This window comes from Pleurodeles waltl, chromosome 7, assembly GCF_031143425.1.
Source record: "Pleurodeles waltl isolate 20211129_DDA chromosome 7, aPleWal1.hap1.20221129, whole genome shotgun sequence".
Taxonomy (NCBI): Eukaryota; Metazoa; Chordata; class Amphibia; order Caudata; family Salamandridae; genus Pleurodeles; species Pleurodeles waltl.
In genome coordinates, this window is record NC_090446.1 from 1,283,550,355 (window position 1) to 1,283,573,407 (window position 23,053).

General features: G+C 43.5%; 1 protein-coding gene across 2 annotated transcripts in view; it reads right to left on the bottom strand.

The window, feature by feature from the left end:
* LOC138246177 (uncharacterized protein ZSWIM9-like) overlaps positions 1-23,053 on the bottom strand; it is an 83,978-nt gene that overhangs the window by 38,324 nt on the left and 22,601 nt on the right. For both annotated transcript variants that reach the window (XM_069200499.1, XM_069200500.1), the window contains exon 2: positions 280-633. In XM_069200499.1, coding sequence (XP_069056600.1) covers positions 280-408 — 129 coding nt within the window. In that variant the 5' untranslated portion in view covers positions 409-633. The remainder of the gene's footprint in view (positions 1-279; positions 634-23,053) is intronic.

The following is a 23,053-nucleotide window of genomic DNA, read 5'->3' on the forward strand; positions in this document are numbered from 1 at the left end:
CTGCAAGAGAAAGGAGGCTGGGGAGTAATGATTTGTGGATGGCTGTTGCGTTGCTAGTGAGTGAGAAATGTTGCTGAAAGCAATTCTGAGAACAAGAATCATCAGCTGGGATAGGCTGCAAGAGGAACATGTTTGAAGAAATACGTATTTGTAACTGTTGTTCGGAAAGTGTATGCACGTTTAATAATCATCCTTGCCTTAGCTAGTGGTCAGTGTGATTATTTCAATCTGAAACTAAAATAATATGACTTGTGTTTAGCTGTAAAATAGATTACTTACGAGATCAGCTGTCAAGCGTGTTCTTGAGAGGGCCATTAACTTTCTTTCTTCAGCACAGAGGTCATGAGTTTCACACAGTTTCTGGGAGACGTCATTGTGCACATGGGGCAGAGGGTTCATATTCGCCATTTGCGTAAGTGGCAACGCCTGGGTGGCGTGGCCTTCCGTTTGTGCACAACACAAACAACTGATGAATTGCTTACAGGATAAGGATCTTTGAAGAACTGCTTACAGGCAGGTCAGACCGTGTTTCAGATTGGGAGCACGTGGAGAAGAGTGCTACTGAGATTATGGTTTGCCTTTAGTGGTGAGATACCTATTTCTGGTCACCACGATCAGTTTGCAGTTGCTGGCCTGTAAAACAACAAAAATAAATGAATACATAAATAAATACATGAATAAACAGTCGAATTAGTGCTTGACAAATGTTCTTTAGTGGGTGACATGGGGTTATGCAAACTATTTAAGTGTTCAAGTGCAATCGGAAGGTGCTGCAGAGAACAGTACAGTACACTTTTGCCATGGATGCGATCTCTCTCTATCAACTGTGGCTCACAGTGGCCTGAGGAGCTGTAGCCTCTGGAGGTTTGGCCCCTCAACGTATGTTAAGGCATTACGTATGTGTTATTTTAATGAAGTGTTGATGTACCAACTACTATGAAGTTTTCCTCATACAGAAATACTAAAGGTGGTCACTTAGCAGGGGGTAAGTGTATTGTGACTTGTAGTTAAAGTGGTATAATTACAGTGTTCACGAGAAATATCAGCTTGGTGCCTGGAACACATTATATGACTGGCATGATAGTTAACTTCTTGTGTGAACATACTGTCCGGAGCACACTGCTTGTCTGCATATGAGGCACACTGTGCGGGTGAGCGTGGTGCTTAGAATACACTATATATTGCTCTGCATAATACCGTTAGTGAAAAGTGATATTCCTACCCTACTAGAGTTGCCCACTGCCTAACTAGAGGGTGGATACGTTAACCTATTATTTATGTTTTCGTACCAGGTCTGAACTCTGGTGATCTGTGAGGACTGGAATTTAGTTTGAGGATATAAGGTAGAATCTGTATATAAATACTTTCATATTGTGCCCGACAAAGGTCTAGTAACACATTTTTTTTTTTTAAAGGTAAATCAGCTTTATTAAAATCAAAATACATATGGATCTCATAATATCAATACAAGATATCTGTCCCAACGAAAATTAAATAAACTTGAAAGGAATTGTAAAAGCTGTTTAACATTTTAAAGTGTAAAATGGGGGAAAACCATAAAAAACGGAACAAGACCAATGAAAAATAAAAAAGACAGAATGGTACTGAAAAGCTAAAAAAACAGTGATATTGAGTAAAGCATAAAATGACCTAAAATTAGATTCAATCACAAACAGAGATAACAATCAATTCATGGCGGCTTAAAATTCTCAGATAATGTACAATTAGTAGAATTGTAAGCAACAGCATTCAAATAATCAGTCAAAGGTAACCAGTAAAGATCTCTAGCTATGGAGGGACAGCATAAAGAGGTCAAAGCAATGTCTAGTCTATGATAGTGGCAGACAGTATGCGACCAAGCCTGGTAGGAAATGTTGGATGACATTTTCCAATTAAGAGTAATTTGCTGAAAGGCTAAAGCTAACATGAGATCCAACAACTTTATATTATCATCATCTGAAACAATGTTGGCAGAGAGGCTACCTAGAAAAAGCACTGAGGGAGATAACTGGGATTGCAAATGAAAAATGGAGGTAAGCTGAATGTAAACTTTTCTCCGGAAGGAGACAGTGGGAGGGCACTCAAAGAGGAGATGCATAAGGTCTCCTTTTGGACTATCGCAAGACCAACAATTTGAAGTTGAAGATACAGAAAATGCTAAAGAAAGAAAAGTGACTGTGTGGTAGAAGCTGATCTAGATATTCTATAACATCTATGCCAAATCTTATTCCAGAAGGGAATAGTCCAGGTATGTCCCAAATCCAATTCCCATTGAGATTCAATTTTAGACTTAGGCCATGTCAAAAAAAGTTTGAAAAAGTTTATAAATAATTGATGCCTTAGAAAATGAGGATAGAACGGAGGACAAAGAAAAGGGTAATTCTGAAGAAGAAGGAAGGGAAGGCAATGAAAAAAGCACATCCAGAATAACATTAATAAGAAGATTTTTAGACATAAATGAATTAGGACAATGAAATAGAAGTTGGAATTGTGAAAATGAATGTGGAGTATAATTGGAGAATAAATCTTTGACCCACACTACGCCTCTTTGTCGCCAGGATTTCCAAAATAAGGGTTTTTTATTGATAGTGATGAGACGATTATGCCAAATAGGGGAATTCAGAAAAGAGGAATAAGTGAAGTTGGAAGTAAATAGTGAGAACGCAAAGTAGCACAAGTATGTTTAAGAAGCGGGGAGGAGCTAAGCGAAATATTATAAGAGAAGGATACCACCATAGTGACACATTTGTGAAGCTTAGGTTTCATGCGCTGGAGTCTTGGGCTTGTATGATGAACAATGTATTTAGTTGCCTCTCAGGGGCTTCTTACCAATGTTTTCTTTCCAAACTTCTGTTTCATTAATATGTATGAAGAAGGGTAAGAATGTGGATACAAAGCACTCCCTGCTTTCATCTGCCTGAACTGGTGAGGAAATGTTGGCTCTGTCACTGTGAGAATTGATTTGCCCCTCAAGAGAGGCTGGTTGAGAGGGTAGAAGCTGCTCCTCAGAAGACCTTCTTTTGTCCATAACAACCTAGTTCCTGACTTCTGGATGTCACTAATATTTCCAAACTATTTGGGACTCCCCTACTCATTCACAAGAATTCCTTACCATGGTAGGGAAATTTTTATCCCTATTTTCTCTTTCTTTTTTAGAATAACGAGGATGCATACATCTGAATAGCAGTCTAGGTGCATTTAATAAAAAGCTACTAAAAGCTTTGCCACGTTATTCAAGAACATAGCATGTTTAGATATGCCTCCTGTACTAACAAAAATAATACAACTCCCACTCACAGAGAAATCCTAACATTTCAGTATAACTGGAGTAACATTCAGTGTGTAACTACATAACTCATCAGTGTCTAGCTATTGCTACAAAATACTAAGTAAAGTCACCACGCCTGCTCGACTCAGTCGTTCAACCTGAAACTCGCATCAGTTACATTTACTTACTGGCTGAGGACTAGGTACTAACTGCAGTACTGCCTTCTACAGATGTGTGACACACTTACCGCAGTCCACCGATGAATGCATCACATCCAATTAACTGTTCCTCTAGTACGTTAAGACTTGTTTCTTTATCCTCATTACAGCTTAGACCATTCTAACATTAGCTGACAAAGTACTCATATGACATCTAAAGGCACACTATACACCAGCTCTTAACTTACTTGGGAGGGTCAAGTGACCACATCTTTGTCCTTAATAGAATATTAACTTTCTTACATTATACATAGGAAATTTAACAGTGTATACAAGAATCTACAGGCTCAAAATATGCAAGCTGAAGGCTTGTTCGAACTATCAAAGGCCACATCCCTTATTGGTTTGAAAAAGAATATTTGAAAAGTGGACTTCTTGAATCAGCCTCCCGAACTGATATAATTGTATATGTGATTGCCCTCAAAAAAAGAACTTCAAAGCTCCCCTATCTGAGCAAGCCCTAATAATCAAAGTTTCAATTTCTGCCACCTGCATCGCTCATATGACCCAGTATGGATATATGCTTAACACTGTCTTTTGGGTGCCAAAGCTCCCCCTGCAATCAGGACACAGGCAGGTTCCCATTGTCATTTTCTAAAGTATAGTCAAACAAATGAATGGCACAGACCTTCAATGGCATTTTTCGACTTCAGGAATGATTGCCATATATTATATCGCTGAGGACCAATTTCTTTCAATTTGGCATTGGATATTTGAATGTCGAGGGCTAGCTTTTTGACTGCAAGTATATGCCACAGACAGTCCATCTAAAGAACCTACGTCGGTGCCTGCTGTTTCTTCCAAAAAACAACTCGAATAGCAGTTTGGCTGCTGCGTGGAGGTGATACTGAACAATTCTATTTGTTTTTTCCTCCATATCTCCTAACCATTCTCTAAATGCAACAGGACCGTAGACATTGTTACTCCTGTAATAACTCAATACGACTAAGGATCTCATTCCAGAAAATTTTTTTTTCACATTCCCACCAGATGTGGATAAAAGTGTCCCTATCTTTGACACATTTCCAACATGTATCTGCTGATGCAGGATATACCCTTTGCAGTGTGCTCAGGGTCAACTACACATCATCAATACCATAATATTCAACTTTTATGCGTTGAAGCTTTATTTTACGTTGAACCATTCTATTTTCCAACCTGTACTGCTCAGGGATGTGGAATTCCTATCGCCCGACGCCCGGGACATCTTGTTTGGGGTCAAGGGCAACAAGTTTTTATGTTTACTTTGTCCTTGGGACAAGTAGGCCCAACCCTCTGCAGCACAAACCCTCTGGCTGCCTGTTTACAGAGAGTGGAACTCTCTGCAGTTGAGGTAATGTGTTTCCGAAAGACAATGCTGTTCAAACTTGTATTTATGGTTCATTATTTGAAAACCTTCATTATTAGGGTGAGTGCTGTAAATAAATGTTTTAAGGTCACACTTCACTACTGACGTTGGTTCCAGTACAAAAAAAAAAAAAACGTGTATACACATGTTTGAAAAGTTTAGGCTATGAGGCTAAGTATAATGCTCCCAGAATGCTCTCTGATTAGATGCAAATGAAGTGTCATTTAGTAAAATGTTTTGATGCATGCTAGTATTTCCCAAAAATATTTCTAATGGAAAATCAGTGTAACCATTTTCAACATGATTATGGGAAGCATGAAAATACACAAACACTGACAAAGCCAACTGATCTGACATATTTTTATAAGTCTTCTAGTTTCATCAATGCGTGTCTTGTTTTGACATGGCTTTTGTAACACTTTATGGTTGTGGGAGCTACCAGGCCCTTAACATTTTAACAAACACTGGCAAAAAAAACCCAAAACGTTTTTGAACTCTAAAAGCACACCTTGCCACCAGTGGCATAACAAAGGCCCCGCAGCCGCCCTCCAGGGGGCCCCTTCAGCACAGCACCTGCCCTGAGTGAGTCTGGATAGGGGGCTCCTCCATGTTCTTTGCAAAGGGGCACTCTCCAGTTTCGTTACGTCACTGATTGCCACTGTAGTTCCTGACACTGAACAAAACTACTCCTTGTGGAAGGGCAGAATGCAATTACTCACAGCAAAGCCAGCCGAAAGAGAGAGAAATAGAAGTTTAATAAAAACAAAATGTCTTTGTTAACACCAGACCTAATTAGGGGCCAAGACCCACATGTAGGCAGCTTTTTGCATGACGCAAACGTCGACTTTCGCTGTGTGCGACGTGCAAAAAGCACATTGCGATGCACAAACCCAGTTTTGCGATTCGGTAACCTGGTTACCGAATCGCAAAACGGGTTTGCGACTCGCAATTAGGAAGGGGTGTTTCCTTTCTAATTGCGACTCGCAGTGCAATGTAGGATTGTTCTGCGAACGCGGGTGCAAACCAATCGCAGTTTGCACCCATTTCAAATGGGTGCTAACACTTTCGCAAAAGGGAAGGGGTCCCCATGGGACCCCTTCCCCATTGTGAATGTCACTGTAAAAAAAATTTCAGAGCAGGCAGTGGTCTTACGGACCACTGCCTGCTCTGAAAAAATGAAACGAAAACGTTTCATTTTTTGTTTTTGTTATGCATCTCGTTTTCCTTTAAGGAAAACGGGCTGCATTACAAAAAAAAAAAAAAAACTGCTTTATTGAAAAGCAGTCACAGACATGGTGGTCTGCTGTCTCCAGCAGGCCACCATCCCTGTGAGGGCCGCCATTCGCAAGGGGGTCGCAAATTGCGACCCACCTCATGATTATTCATGAGGTGGGCATTTGCGAAGCCCTTGCGAATCACAGATGGTGTCAGGGACACCATCCTACATTTGGATTTGCGACTCGCAAATTGCGACTCGCTCTGACTCGCAATTTGCGGGTCGCAAATCTGAACCTACCTACATGTGGCCCCAGATTCTTAAAGAAAGTCACAAAAGTGCACCCATGGTATATGTCGTACCCCTATAAAATATTTGTGAACTGTATTTTAGCATGGGTAAATACGCATGTGTAGATTTGCTCATGTGAAAATCTATTGAGCATTTGCAAGTTCATTTTCCCTCCAGCCACTTTCTTCCCAACCCTGGAAGAAGTTCTAATTCTGCCATTGTCAGGAGTAAATGTCCAACCTTTCTTATTATGGGAAAATATTAGAGAGAAGCTGGTGAAAATCTTTAAAACATGCAGGTTAGTAGGTTTGCAGACTCAAAGGCATTCCAGCCCTTGAACTATTGCTTACTGCTTCCTCCAGCCCCAGTATGCAGATCTGCAGAAAGGTGCAAAATAAGGAAATTGCTACAGTAGGGATTGAAACTTCAAGTATTCAAGCCCTAATATGGTAGTAGCCCTGGCATATCAGAGAGGTTATTATCAGAGCTCTTACATAATGAGATTGCTGCCATAATTTGGCGCCACACTACATGGCACCAAAGGGACAAGTAGATCATTTTACAGGACAAGTAGATTTGAGCACCAACCTGTCCCCTGGACAAGTAGATATTTTAATAAATTCCACACCCCTGCTGCTAAATTAAAATTCCAATTCTATTTCCCACTGTTTCTGGTAGCCCCATCTTTTCGGGCCCGTGCTACTGCCCAGTAGATTGCATAGTCTTGAGATCAGACTTTTGGTCACATAGTATGTCGAGAGCAACTTCTAAAAGGGAGTCAGAGAACTATCCTGTGTGTCTAATTTGTGGGTGCCTAGCTCAGTGTCTAAACTCTGCATACTGAAATCTGTTAAACTCAGTTTGAGGGATTTTTGTTTTTTCCTTTGCTGGGATTACTCCACCTGCCCCTGTTTAAACAGGCCTTTGATCATTAGACATCCTTTCCGACTCAATTCCCAAATCTTGCTTTGTCCGTTCCAGGCGGGAAGGAGGAATTTAGGTGAATTTGCAGGAATGTGGCCAGAGCAATTATTACGCCTCCTTCGATTCTCACTCTGTTTCCTCTCAAGAAGGGAATTTTAGTAATTTCCAGTGGATACACATTTTGTAGTCGTTCCCATTTAAGGAGCGCTGAAATGTCCCATAAGAGGGGACACCAGTAAGGCCTGATCCATAAACAACCATCTTTTTTATGACTCTCTGGAGAACTATTCAACCGTTTTTCTGAACTGCGTGGTATAATAATACTGCAAAATGTCAAAGGCAAACATGGGCCATGTGTGCACTATCTCACATCATGAAGTCTTTGTAGTAGACATTGGGAAAACAATAACATAAGTTCCTGGCGTGTGATTTGTAAGCAAAGGAGTAGAAGGAATAATCACTTTGAAAAGAATATTGTATTCTTACTACTTTAACGTCCAAGTCCTCCTTGCACCTGTATATCACAACATGCATGGATATATTTTATAATTAAATATGAGTATTTTCTTATTAATTTGAAGTGGCATTTAGTCTCAAAATGTTTGTTAATTTTCATGTGTCTGGCTTAAAAGTCATTATATTTGAGGTAGTACATTTGCACATTTTCTGCATCTCATAGTAAAGTGGAGCCTCACTTTCAGTATTGGCAACCAGTAGCATGATTTTAAGAAATTAATGAAGTCATCAGTGTGTTCACGTATTGTATCCGTTTCAAGATATTTTTGAAGTTTCTCTGTGAGAAGATCCTGTCACTTGCTCATTACACAAGTTTTGCTAAAAGTAACAAGCTTCTGTTACATGCTTCCTCTCTAGAGACTGAGAGGAGAATATATATCCATTCACATTTACATGCATTTTAGCATTACATGCTCCAAGTGGCCATTTTGGGCGAGAGCGCTGGTCGGCTGAAATTATAACGGTCTTGATTATTTGCTGTGATGACCGTTATTTATGTACTAAACGCACGTTAGGCTTTTAACTTCCAGACATGTAACTTTTATTTTAACATCCCTCTCCTGGAGCGAGGAGTTGTCACCAAGTGTTCACCAGGCTTTATTCCCTGAAATTCCTTTATATGCATCTAATCATATCTCTAATCGATTGAGTGTGTCCTGAGAAATCCTATCTAGTGTTAAGTCCCAGATACATTCAAATAGTCCCCAAACATAACCCGGTCCCCCATCATCCTGACACAGCCTTTGTTGACCTGCTCTAGAAAGGTATCTTGGGGCATATGAACAATTAGCTTGTACCTTGAATTTCAACTCATCTCCTGGTGTGCCTACCATTGGGGTCTCGATAGTGTTTTAGTATTTTTTATCTCCATGCGCTTTTAAAAACATATGACCACCACTGTTTTCCCCAAAACCCATGCCTGAACAGAGTATCCTTTCTATTTCATTCTAAATTAGGCTTTTCTTAATTTATGGGATCCCTGAATGAAAAGAATATTGGCATCTTGTTGCCCAAGATACCCTCATACCATGGATCTTTTGTTATAGGAGTTAAGACCCCCCTCCCATTTTGTGATACGAACTTGAAGGGTGTCCAGTAGTGGCGGTTTTAACTATAGCTTGTGTCTGTAACAGTGCAATAAGTGCCATAACCAGTAATAACCATAACCAGTAATCTGTGACATAATTTATACAACAATAACAACAAAAGACTGTTGTTGAGAAATGGTTGTCCCTTCCCCAAATTTGGTTTGGCCAGGAGTATGGCTTTCCTGGTGCTCAGTATTCATATCTGGCATTTTGTGTTGCGGGGATATGATGCGTTACAAAATATCTTTATAAGACCTTATTGGTAACCCTTCCCTATATCTCCTGGCTTATCTCGTTGGGTGTCATACTAGTAATGACTGCTCATGGTTGGAGCCTTTGTTATGTTATTGTATTAACTGAGAGGTTCCTTTAATTGGACCATTTCTCCTATCTGGTTACTCACTGTGTTTAGATATTCAGGCGGCATTTTGCCCAATTCTTCACCCCATCTCATGGTACCATCCCTCCTATCCATACCAGCTTAAGCATTGAGCTCACTCTCCTCATCGATTGTCTTTCCTTATAGTTTGGGTCTGGCATTTCTGGTTCAATGTCCCACCTTGGTTGTGAGAGGCGGATGAAGTATTGTCTGACTCAGAGTTGAACTCTTCATTCCAAATTCCTAAAAAGGAACGGTCCTCCTTTTGTGATCATATTATGGTTTGATTGCCTTTCAATGTGAAATTAAAATATCAATCAATCAGGATTCATAGAGTGCAGCAAATCACCTGTGAGGGTCTCAAGGCACTGGAGCTGCTAGCTGCTTCACGGTGCTCTGTCTATTCAAACAGCCATGTCTTGAGTTCCTTTCTGAATTCCCGGAGAGGTTAGGTGTTCCTGAGGTGCAGTGGAAGGTCGTTCAAGGATTTGACCAGCAGGTGAGAGAAGGAGCGTCCTCGGTGGTTGGATTGGCGGATATGGGAGGTGTCTGTGAGGAACACGGAGGTGGATCGCAGGTGTCTGGATGGTTGGTGGAAGGTCACTGTATACTGGCCCTTCGTTGTGCAGGGCTTTGTACGCATGGGTCAGCATCTTGAACTGGCATTTCTTCTGGATCAGGAGCCAGTGTAGCTTCTTGAGGTGCGAGATGATGAAAGTCTGTCTGGGAAGGTCAATGATGAGTTTTGCAGCAGAGTTTTGTGTTGTCTGTAGTCTCTTCAGGAGGCGTGCAGCGATTCCTACCTAAAGAGTGTTACCATAGTCCAGTCTGCTGGCTTTGAGTGATGGTCCTTGAAGGGAGCCACCTGAAGATCTTATGGAGCATGCATATGGTGTAGAAGTAGGCAGACAAGACTGCGTTTACCTGTATTTTGCATAGATGACTTGCTGTCCAAGATGATGATGAGTTTGCAGGCGTAGTCTGTCAGGGCGTGGGAAGGGATGAGCTCAGCAGGCCACCAAGTGTCGTTCCATGGCAAGGAGTTGGTCCCAAAGATGAGGACTTCCGTCTTATTAGTGTTCAGCTTGAGACAGTTGTCCTTCATTCAGTCAGTGATGTTCATCACACATCTGTGGAAGTTGGTTCTGGTGGCGGAGGGTGTCTTCTGACAGCGAGAGGATGAGCTGGGTGCCGTTGGAATAGGAGAGGATGTTGAATCCATGCGATCTGACGGTGTTGGTCAGGGGGTCATGTATGTGTTGAAGAGGGTGGGGCTGAGTTACGGTCCGTATGTGATGCTGCAGATCTTCTTGGGTTTCAAGGTGAATGGTGGGAGATGGACTCTCTGGGTTCTTCTGGTGAGGTATGAGGCGATCCATATGAGGATGTCTCTCAGGATTCCGATTTGGTGGAGTCTGCTGATCAAAATGTAATGGAAGATGGTGTCTAAGTCGGCTGACGGGTCCAGGAGGTTGAGGGCTGCTGTGTCACCACGGTCTAGGAGGGCCCGATGTCGCTGGTGGCTGCAATCAGTGCTGTCTCAGTGCTACGGTTTGCTCAGAATCCAGATTGGGAAGGGTCCAAGAAGTTGCAGTGTTCCAAGTGTTTGGCGAATTGCATGGTTGATTGCCTTTGAGAGTCTTCACCTGAAAGGGGAGCAGGGAAATGGGCTACTAGTTCTTTGGATCTGCAGGTGGTTTCTTCAGGAGGGGCCTCACTTCAGCGTGTTTCCAGTCCTCAGGGAAGGAGGCTTTGGTGATTACTGTGTTCAGGACTTTCTTGAGTTTGTCGCCAATCGTCTTGCTACTGAGGTTGAAGATGTGGTGCGGACAAGAGTCCATGAGTGCTACTGAGTGTACGGAGTTCACGATGGAGATTGTGAGCATTGTTACACTGGTTTTCTGATACCTTTTTCCAGTTTCTGCATGTGGAGCTGGGGGGCATGTTGCCAGTGTTGGGAGGTCCTGAGATGGGGAAGTGGATGCTGTAGTGGTCAGTCCAGGTGAGCTGTGAGACGTGGTTGTACTTGACTTTGTTGCTGGATGTAAAAATGGCGTTGAGCATATGTCCTGCAATGTGAGTGGGGTCGGAGACAATTTGTTGGAGGCCAATGTTGTTTATGCTTTCTAGGAGATCAGTGTGTTGGTGTCGTTGGGGGTGGTGGAACTTAAGCTCTCCTCGGAAGATGTAGTGTTCAGTGTCTATGGCGATCGAGATGATGAGGTCAGGGATGGTGTTGCAGAAGCTGGGGAATGGTCCCGGTGGCCTGTATGCTAGGGTGCCTTGGATGGCGTTTTTTCCATCTCTGTGAAGGTGGAAATTGAGACGCTCCATTATCAGGGTTGGGTCGTCTAAGGAGGTTGTGCAGTGGATGGTGTCCTTGTAGATGATGACAATTCAACCTCCGTGTTTGTTGTTTCGGTTCCGGTGTGTTATCTTGTAGCCTTTGGTTGTGGCAATGTCGATGTCTCACGAGGAGGCGGGGTACAGCCAGGTCTCTGTGAGGAAGATGCCTTCCTGGGTGTAGGGTGAGATTATGTCACAGATTTCCGTGGCTTTGCGTTGAGTAGAATGCACTGGAGTTATGTTGTGGAGGTCACGGTCATCATTGTGGGCACAGTCATGTTTGCGGTGACAATGGCACTGCTGGTTGCTGCAAGTGTCGGTGTTGCAAGTGATGTGACAAAGCTGGCAAGAGAGCAGTCCTCTGGTGGTGCGTGGAGATGTGCGGCAGCAGTTGTTGTCGATGCGCCCGAGGTCGAGGGCTCGGAGATCTGCAGAGGTGTAGCTGGATCCAGGCAGGGACGGGCAGCGATAGGCTTGCCTTTGTCATGTCAGCGGTGCATCCTCTGCACATGTATGCTTAGCACCCCTACTGCGCCCTCCATTAAGTAGGGAGCGGTGCTCAAAGGCAGTGGGCAGGCCTAGGCTTGAAAATGGGCAGCATGGGGCACGGCAAATGAGGGAAAAACAAGTAGCAAGCATTGAAAAATGAGGGAAAAGCAAGGGAAAGCACTCGGAAAATAGGGCAAGGATGGAGCAAGTAGTGAAAATTGAGGAAAAATTAGGAGAAAGCACTCAGAAAACGGGGGAAAGGAGGAAGAAAGCAGTAAAAAAAACGAGGGAAAAGCAGGAAAAATCACTCAGGACGGGGAGGAAGCAGAGTGATGCAGCAGCAGGGGAGAGCTGGCCTGGAACTCGCAATTCCTGTGGCATAATTAATCTATAAAATGTTTGTCATTTAAAAGTTCCAGGGTCATGACATATTATGGACCATGTCGATTTGGTTTAGATCTCCTCACACTCCCAAGTGTATCTATCCCAGTCCTCTGGCTATGCCGTATTCGACTACATCTTCAGTTAAAATGGTTTTTCACAGTTCTCCTTTTGACCATATTTCAACAATTTATGGATCACTGCCTCCAACATCTGTCATACGCTTCAAAGTCACCACAAGTCTATCACCCCATGGAACTTCCTCCATCTTTTGCATACTTAGTTTACTACTTGTATCACAGGTACTACCTTTGTAGATTCAAGACAGGACTTTAGTCCATGGCTCCCTAGTTGTGCGCTGTGCTAACCACGCAGCCCTCGCAGTTCAGTGGCCTTACAGCAGAGCTGATTTTTGTTTCTGGGCTCCCTAAGCATGATGAACGAGCCCCAAGCCTGATGCACCATCTAATCCATCTCGTTGCTCTAGGCACTCTATTTTGTATTCAGCTTCAGGCGACCTCCATGCCTCTCTTCTTTTTGTCCATAACCCAATGAAAAGGAAAGGGGGGGGGATGCGTCTCCTCTTCTCCTACGCACTTCTCAAGCACCTCTCCCTCTGCTTCCTTTACATTGTTCACCTGGCCAGGAGGCTTCATCATCCCACCTGTCTGGCTTCCAGCTGCAGCTACTCATGGTTCGTCACTTTGTACCCAGCAGAGCTTCAGCACACTAAGGGCATCCAACGGGCCTCTCTAGTCGTTTACTGCGTGAATGACTCAGTGTGCTACATCTGCTCACCACCCATGATTGGCTTTCTTCTCTCGGGTCTAGAGTGACTGAAATTCCTTATTACTTTGCGGCCATCTTGACAGGAAGTTTTGTGTTATTTAATACCTTTCTTTAAGAATCTTTGTTCTTTCAGTTTACCTTCGAGTTTTGTAGATTCTTCGCCTAAATGCTCCAGACTTGAACAATGTCTCCTAAGTTTCTGGAATTGTCCTATTGGTAGGTTAGCACAAAAGAAACCTTGGTCCACTAGACTCCTTTGGAAAGGTTCCTCAAACTTTGGTCATCTTAATGAGGAGGGGATGCCTCCAATCCATTCATATTGGGTAGTTTGTGTTCACAGCGAAATACAATGCTTGTTGAACTCAGCCCAACAGGATGTCTGGTGAAGTGGCTTCCTCAGCTCAGTCCGCTTTTTTTTCAAGGGACCCGTCAAGTCTCTTTTTGCATCCTTAACAGATTTCCCAAGGAAATTGGCCATACGCACATCAATCTCTGGGATAACAATCACTTTGTCAGTCAGTGATGGAAGAGGAATCTCCAAACTACGGTAACCCGTGCCTTCCATTTTCAGGGGCTTCCGCATTGTACTACATATATATCTGGTAAAGTGCTACCAGAGCCTGCATGCACAGGGATGGAAAATATCCTCGGGGTAAATATGCCCTTGCCTTCTCCATCCTTTTGGTCTGCCGTGGTACCTCTTCTTCTGGAGTGCTTATGGACGGTCTAGATCTGCCTTCAGAAAGCAATATCCTCTAGACTCCCATCGTCATCACCTAAACCCCCTTCTTTTTCAATGGAAGCTTTTCTATGAGGTAAATCGCTGCCTGCCCAGAGTGTTAGTGGAAGATGGGTCAGTCGTCTGGCAACAGGGTATGGGGTTGACTGCGCACAATTTCTTGAGAAACGCTTTTCTGAGCAGAGGGGGCCCATTTTTCAAATTCCCTATCCTCTTGAGGTTTAGCTGTCCTATGGCTCAATAAAATCACTCTGAGAGAAAGGTCTCTAGTTGAGGAGCTGCCCACTACAGCAATCACCTTTTCAGGGGTTTGAGGTCCCGGGATGAAAACCTCTGCACAAAGCAGTCCAGAATTTTATATAACTATCCTTCCAATCAGGAGAATGTCTGCAGCTCTTCATAAAGATTCCCCTCCCTCTAGCCAGCCACATTTGCCAGTGGGTATACACCCAGTTTTACAGCAAGATGCTTCAAAGGGCAGATCAGGATGTTAAGGAGCTGCTTATGTGCAGATATGACAGCTTCTAATAGCAAAACACCTACTGATCAATACTCCCATCATGCTAACTAAAGGAGGGGAAGGAGGGTTTAAAGGGACTGGATCTATCCTCCTTGAAGTTTCGGTAATCGTACAAAAAGGCCCAACCCGAAAGAACTTCCACAGGGAGACAAAAAGGTTTTCGTGTATGAAAAACCCTGACCCACCAGGGTTACCCCTTGGTGGCATGCTTCATCATTGGGTTTCCTCCTGTTCTGCTACAGAACGTGGCATGCTGCGACCAACAGAATACATGGGAGCACTGCTGGTTTCAACAATGTGAATGCTAAAACGGATAGAAGTGGTGGGGTCTTGGTGAGTTAAAAATACTGCCCTCTGGATGATATCACTAATTTAATACGTCTCACAGGGGTGGTATGATTAAAAAGGGGTGTTGGGAGGGTGGGTATATTCTGTACCTTACCTCCTAAATGGTCTACATGTTTCGGAGTCTACCCCAGACCAAGGTGAACTCCCTAGTGTCACTCCTTGTGCACCTACCACTAATGAAAGCACTATTACTACATGCTCTGTGGTATGGTTTATAAATAACTAAAGTAAATTAAATAATACCCATAGGTATTGTTGTTCTGCTGGGCAAACCTGTGGAAGAAAGAAAGAATAACAGAGTAAAGGTTGCTAAATGCATCTCTCAAGGGTGTGGTGCTATTGCCACCATCATCCTTGCCTAATGGCACTTATAATCCACATAGAAAAACATAAGAAACACTACAACACACTTCAACACGTGAGGCACCTCTAAGAAAACACAGTTGGTGCATGCGTGACCTCTTTTAGTGTCTACCCTAATCGCCTCTTAGATCCTCCGGGAGGGGGGTTGTGCTTGTAGTCTAATATATACAATATCTAATAATATGCACTAATATATATGTGGCAAAGTCAGACTCACCGAGCGCGTTGCCATCACTGCTGGTGGTCAGAGGCATTGTGCACACTTACTTCATCAAAGCGACACTCCGGCTTGCTGCCTAATTCTCACCTCACAGGGCCCGAAAACACCGCAATCCCAGTTGGGATCTGGTATTTATGAGAGAAAGCTTTTCACGCGTCCCAGCTCGTGGCTGCATCTAGCACTAGACCAATGACCTCAAAAAATGGCAGTCATCGGTGTCCACACAGAGGTCTGCGAGGGCCCCAGGTTATGGGTGTCACCCAAAGTGCCTGAAAAAAGTTTTTTTTATTTCACTCGGGCACCAGAATCCTCAAGAAAGGGGGGGCTTGCGGGAAAGAGGGAACGGGGGGGCGGGAGAGAAGTAACCAATAGGTCACCAAATTAACAATAAAAAAAAGAAATAAAATAAACATAGCTACCATATGTCAGGGCAAAAGAAAGGAAATTATTTGTTGAATCCCTAAATGGTTACAAACGACTTAAAGGGATACATGTGAAGTTTATTAGCATATTATTGGTGAGCTGCTGGATGTTTTGATGTCTTGCTCGTGAAAGGGAAACAGTCGTTAGTGTTGCATTAGTTGTCCCCAGGGGATGTTTTCGTTCAGACCACGTTGATGAGTGCATAATTTAAAAACCCAAAGTTGTTCCCTTTCGAGTAGGAAGGATTTGCTTCTAGCCGCCTTATGATGCTAAAGGATGACTCATTGGTAATCGTCTACTGTGTGTGTGCTACTGATGTAGTGAGAGGACATTTTTGTGGTGGCGCGGCCACTGCTACGATGTCCACCAATGCAAATGGTCGCTTTGCGGGTAGTGATTCCTATGTAATGTAGATTGCATGGGCATGTGATCATATAGACTACTCCTTGGGTATTGCAGTTGGTGAAACCCTTAATTTGCCATGTGGTATTGTCATTGAAAATAACCCTCTTAGTTGTGTTTGTCAAATGGCACACACTGCAATTGCCACATAGATAGTGTCCTATGGGTGGTGGAAGAGGTTGGTAGTGCCCAACCCTCTCCTGGGTGGGCGTGGCCAGGTATGTACTAGTATGTCCTTTATACTTTTGCCACGCCTATGGGAAAACATAGGTTTAGGAAAGTCCAAAAGGCCGCTATTCAAAATGCGCCAATGCTTGTTGATAATCTTGTTAACCAGATTGGAGGCTACATTGTATGGCGTAATATAGATGGGTCTTTCCTCTTTCTCTTTTTGGGGAGGGGTGTCCAAAAGAGCCTCCCTGTTGTTATTGTGTGCTCGTTTCATAGCATGATTGATGATTCCGGGAGGGTATTTTCAACGATTACCAATACTTTCATCAACCCAACAGCAAATAATGTAAATTCCCTAGAAGTGGCCGTTCTTGATATTCAACAAAATTAACAACAGCCTGTCACATCATAGGGGAAGATCCTGCTTTAGTATTGTCACAGACTGTCTGCCAAGCGATATACTAAAATATATAAATGCTAATTCAAAATATGCACAACCTCCGTATCCCACCCTTGGAGGCAAGAAGACAAGGAAATTACATGTGCTATGTTCTGCTATTCAGCATATTATAACAAGTCATAAAAGTATTTCCAAAGTAAGAATATGAGGTATATAAAATGAAACCAAAAGGACGAATGTGTACTTTTTGGTGTTTATTGCATCTTCTTGTGATACGCACACATATTTTGTTACCCTCTCGTTACTGAGATCTGATGTCTTTGTTATTATTCAGTCTCAAACTCGTTCTAAGCTTCTTTTTAAAACAGATTTTATTTTCTCAATAACCAAAAGCATCTTCTTTGCAGAGCAGAGAACAACATTTTGGTTTCTTGCTCACTTTGGTTATCTGGTACTAAGGACATAGTATGCAGGTGCCTTGTGCGCTTTCACACAAAACTGAAATGGGACTAGCCACAATAAGACTGAAGTATGAGACATTATTCAATTACTTTAACAGAACACTTTAGCTATCTGGGTACATGAAAGGACATAATTTTGGTGTAATATCTATCTTTTTCAGTTTATTAACAGAAACAGTACAATTCAGTCTCGACTGTCATTGCTGCTAAATCAACACCCTCTAGCTGCTTCTAGAGTCAGTGTATTTGTATTTTGTTATTGTGAGATATTTGTACAGCACTCAGTTCCAAGCTTTGCAGGATGATCCACAAAACGTTCAAGCTCCTGATCTGGCCCTTAACCGTAGTCAGGACTTGGAGAAGTTTTAGAGAAAAAGCTTCTTAATGTACAAGATGGATAATAGTGGCGAAATGTGAAGGTGACAAATGGAGGGGGTGAAAATAAGATTATTTTGGGTACAGTTGTTAGGGACCTGAACAGGAAACTTTTCCACAGGGAGCAAATGTAATTTACAGAGAGTAGATGAAATAGGTTTCACTTCTTGCAACCAGTGAGAAGTAAGGCTAATGCGTTGTGGATCAACAGAAGTATCTATTGTACTTTGGTGAATGCACCTAGGTAAATGCACTGACTATAATCAATTTGAGAGTGGACCAGGGCCATGATGGGTAATGTTAGATTGGTCCAAAATGGAAGTTCTCAAAGCAACTTTAGTTGGTGAGAACAAGACTGAAATGCATCTGCCACTTGATGTTCTAGGAAAAGATGTTCATCAAGTGTAATGCTGGGAATACTGATGTGATGGGAAGAAGGAGAATGAATACTCACTGAAGGAGGTCAGTTTACTTTCTGCCACAGTGGTGAATTCCAGTCACTGAGTAGTACTTTCATCTTAGACATGTTTAAGTGACTGCAATTCACTGCTGTACTGTTGTGACTGTAGAAGGAGAAGAAACATAGACAACGCCACCATCTGAAATCTATTAGAGATTTAAAAAGTGAACCATTTCAGGGCATTTCCCTGGCAGCTAATGTCTGTGAGTTTTTGGAACAGCCAGTCACTGTTGTGGAAAGCAATTGGCAAATCTGAAAGTATCATTGCTCTGATGATTCCCAACTTCCTTTCAGAGGTTGTCTAGAGAAGACAGGATGACAAATTCAGTGCTGTGACCTGGTCGGAATTCAGATCGAGCGTGGTAGTTGCTGCAGTTGAAGAGCAACAAATTATAATAAGTATTTCCCCAGACAGGCTAGGACGAAAACAGTTACAAAATTAGACCACTTATTAGGATCCAAGTGGGGCTCTTTCAGCAAAGAGGTGACCACTGCTGTTTTCCACTTAGTTGGCATGGTGCCTGTAACTAAGGAGCTGTTAAAAACAGAAGTCAGGAATGATGCCGAAGACGTTCTAGCTGGAACACTGATACAAAATCAAGTGGTGACTCTGATCGTTTGGCACATCAACTTTTTTTTTTTTATACTTTTTTAATCTAGATAAGGAGGGACTTTTAAAGATGGCCTAGCAGATCGAAGAGAAGCAAAGGCCACTATGTATTCAAGAATGGGTACCACAGTTGCCAGGACAACCAAAAGTAGCCTGTAGTGCTGATGCCCCATAGAAGCCAGGGCACACCCCCACTGACTTCATTCCATATTACCCTACCACTAAAGAACACACATCTACTAAGAATATCACTACATCAAAAAAGAAAAGTACAAGATTAATGGCATGGGCTAGAGACAAGGCAAGGGTAGAATTCTGGTTTAGGAGCAGTGGTGATTTAGGGTTAAGGTAAGCTGTAGGGTTAAGGTTAGTAGTTCTTTGCTGAAGAGAATGCTGAAAGTATAGCCTGCAGCAGCTGACATTGTGCAACTCCAAATCCTCAGTAAAGTCAAGTGTCGAACGACCACGGATTCTCACGTGGCAAAGACTGAGGATTTGGCCGAGACAAAAAAGGCGGGACCGAAAGTCACCACAATGACTTCTGATTGTGTTACATGACTGCTGAGCGCCTAAATATACACAATCTACTAGTGAAAGCCAGCAGACCGAGGCCAAAATAGCAACTGCTCATCATAGATTGCTTCCTTTGGGTTAAAATGGTAGTGCATGAGATGGTATATTGCCCTTTAAACTCATGCAGTAATGAGGATGGGGTGGAGCAAAGCTGTCAGAAACTACTTACTCCACATTTGTTAATTTTGTGCCTTACATTATTGGAATTTTCAACTCTTGCAAAATTGCTTAAAAAGGGTTTATGACATGAGTGGCCTTCTCTACACTTTCATGAACTGAACACCTGGCACTTTATCTGGCCTGTCAGTGAATTGGAAGAAGTCATGCCCGTTTCCACTCCACAAGTCAACCCTGTATGCTCTGTAACTGTTGAACCCTTCCCCATTGATTAAAGCACCCAATATTGTTGAATATATGGGGATCCACTCAGATAGGAACCTCATAGGCGGAATATACATAAATCAATACAGCATTTAGAACCTCTGTGCACTTTTGTAGTATGCTGCTATTATCTATAGTGGGCTGGAGATTGTTGTCCAAGACAATTATGTCACTGTTTTTTTTTAAAGTTTTTCCCCCACTCATTATTTCAAGAACTAAAATTCATTATCATATGCATCCATCTGTAAGGGTAGATGACAAAGTTAGCACTGAATAAATAGACTCCCTTTGTTGACAAAGTGACTGGGGGCTCTGAACTAGGAGTATTACTACAAAGCAGCATAATTACAATATATAGCTAAATGGGCTCTGTAGGGAAATGCCCCCCCTTCGCATGGTTACCCCCTAACTTTTTGCCTTTTGTTGATGCTAGTTATGATTGAAAGTGTGCTGGGATCCTGCTAACCAGGCCCCAACACAGGTGTTCTTTCCCTAAACTGTACCTTTGTTCCCACAATTGGCACAGCCCTGGCACACATATAAGTCCCTTGTAACTGGTACCCCTGGTACCAAGGGCCCTGTGGCCAGGGAAGGTTTCTAAGGGCTGCAGCATGTATTACGCCACCCTGGGCACCCCTCACTCAGCACATGCAGACTGCCTCACAGCTTGTGTGTGCTGTTGGGGAGAAAATGACCAAGTCGACATGGCACTCCCCTCAGAGTGCCATGCCCTCGACCCACTGCCTGTGGCATAGGTAAGTCACCCCTCTAGCAGGCCTTACAGCCCTAAAGCAGGGTGCACTATACCACAGGTGAGGGCATAGTTGCATGAGCACTATGCCCCTACAGTGTCTAAGCCAAACCTTAAACATTGTAAGTGCAGGGTAGCCATAAAGAGTATATGGTCTGGGAGTTTGTCAAACATGAACTCCACAGTTCCATAAAGGCTACACTGAAATCTGGGAAGTTTGGTATGAAACTTCAGCACAATAAATCCACACTGATGCCAGGGTGGGATTTATTGAAAAATTCATACGTGGGCATCTTAGAGATGCCCCCGTATACCAGTCCAAACACCAGTGTTAGGATGACCAGTTCCTGCCAGCCTGCCACAACCGGACGGGTTTCTGACCATATGGGGTCACTCTGTGACCAGGAACAAAGCCTGCACTGGGTGGAGGTGCTTCTCACCTCCCCCTGCAGGAACTGTAACACTTGGTGGTGAGCCTCAAAGGCTCATGCCTGTTGTTACAGCACCCCAGGGCATCCCAGCTAGTGGAAAGGCTCGCCACTCCGGACACAGCCCCCACTTTTGGCAGCAAGTCCGGAGGAGATAATGAGAAAAACAAGGAATCACCCAGCAGTCAGGACAGACCATAAGGTGTCCTGAGCTGAGGTGACCCCTGCCTTAAGAAATCCTCCATCTTTGTTTTGGAGGATTCCCCCAATGGGAATAGAGATGTGCCCCCCTCCCCTCTGGGAGGAGACACAAAAAGGGTGTAGCCACCTTCCAGGACAGTCGCCATTGGCTACTGCCCCCCAGACCTAAACACACCACTAAATTCAGTATTTAGGGGCAACCCTGAACCCAGGAAATCAGATTCCTGCAACCTGAAGAAAGAAGGACTGCTGACCTGAAAGCCCGCAGAGACGACAACGGACTTGGCCCCACCCTACCGGCCTGTAGGCTCAAAGAACCTGCACAGCGACGACCAGCAACCTCTGAGGACTCAGAGGACTGACCTGCACCTAAAGGACCAAGAACCTCTCATGGACAGCGGCTCTGTCCAGAAACATCAACAAAGAAAACAACTTTAAAGAGACTAACTTCCCGCCAGAAGCGTGAGTCTTCACACTCTGCACCCAACGCCCCCAACTTGAGTTCAGGAGAACCAACACCACAGAGAGGACTCCAAGGCGACTCCAATGACGTGGACACCCTGAGTCGACCTCCCTGCACCCCCTACAGCAACGCCTGCAGAGAGGATCCAGAGGCTCCCCACCTGACCGCGACTGCAAGGCAACAAAGGAACCCGATTCCTGGACCAACCACTGCACCTGCAGCCCCCCAGACCGAGAGGAACCACCTACCAGTGCAGGAGTGACCAGCTGGTGACCCTCATCCTAGCCCAGACGGTGCCTGGCCCAAGAAGCCCGCCCCCCCACTGTGCCCTGCCTGCATCGCCAGAGTGACCCCCAGGTCCCTCCATTGTTTTCAACAACAAACCTGACACCTACTTTGCACACTGCACCCGGCCGCCCCTGTGCCGCTGAGGGTGTGTTTTGTGTGCCTGTGTGTGTCCCAGTGCTCTACAAACCCCTCCGGTCTGCTTTCCGAGGAAGCAGGTACTTACCTGCTACCAGACTGGAACTGGAGCACCCCTGTTCTCCATAGGCACCTATGTTATTTGGGCCCTCCCTGTCAAAACTGTGTATACTACTGTTTTAAATCAAAGTTCTATACTTACCTGTGTGAAGTACATTACAATTTATGTACTTTCCTTAAATTTGAATCTTGTGGTTCTAAAATAAATTAAGAAAATAATATTTTTCTATATAAAAGCCTATTGGCCTAAAGTTAAGTCTTTGAGTGTGTGTTCCCATTTATTGCCTGTGTGTGTACAACAAATGCTTAACACTACCCTCTGATAAGCCTACTGCTCGACCACACTACCACAAAATAGAGCATTAGTATTATCTAATTTTGCCACTATCAACCTCTAAGGGTAACCCTTGGACTCTGTGCACACTATCTCTCACTTTGAGATAGTATATACTGAGCCAACTTCCTACAGGCTCCTCAATCAGGATCACTAGAAGCCAACTATTTGTATGATGCTTTGGTACTAGATAACGTAGGGGCAATGTGCTTGGCATTAGAACTCAGGAGACACAGATACCTAAATTTGTAGCCATGGGTAGGATAGGCCTGTAAAATTGAAGAAAGTCAAAAATGCCAAAGCACTGGAACTCCACCTCTGATGCCTAAATCATTAGTCTAAATCCCAAATGACATTCACTACAGAACTATGTGAAAAACTGTCACTGGAGAAGTGGGGGAAGTGCACTCAAATGGTTAACCCTGCCTCTTTGTGGAGGTGCAGATTACATATCTTTTGCTTTGTTCTATGTCAGATAATAGGTCCCCACCATGACAATTCCTGACTTTCCAAGCCCTAATTCACACAGCTAATATCTATGTGGGAGAATGGTGGCACTGAACACACAAATGTACAGAGATGATACTGACATGGGGACAGGATTGAGGATATGGTCACTTCTCTCAACCTAAATTCTGGAGATGCTAGGACTTGGGACAGGTTGGGAGGAATCTATAGCAAAGAACTTGGAGAA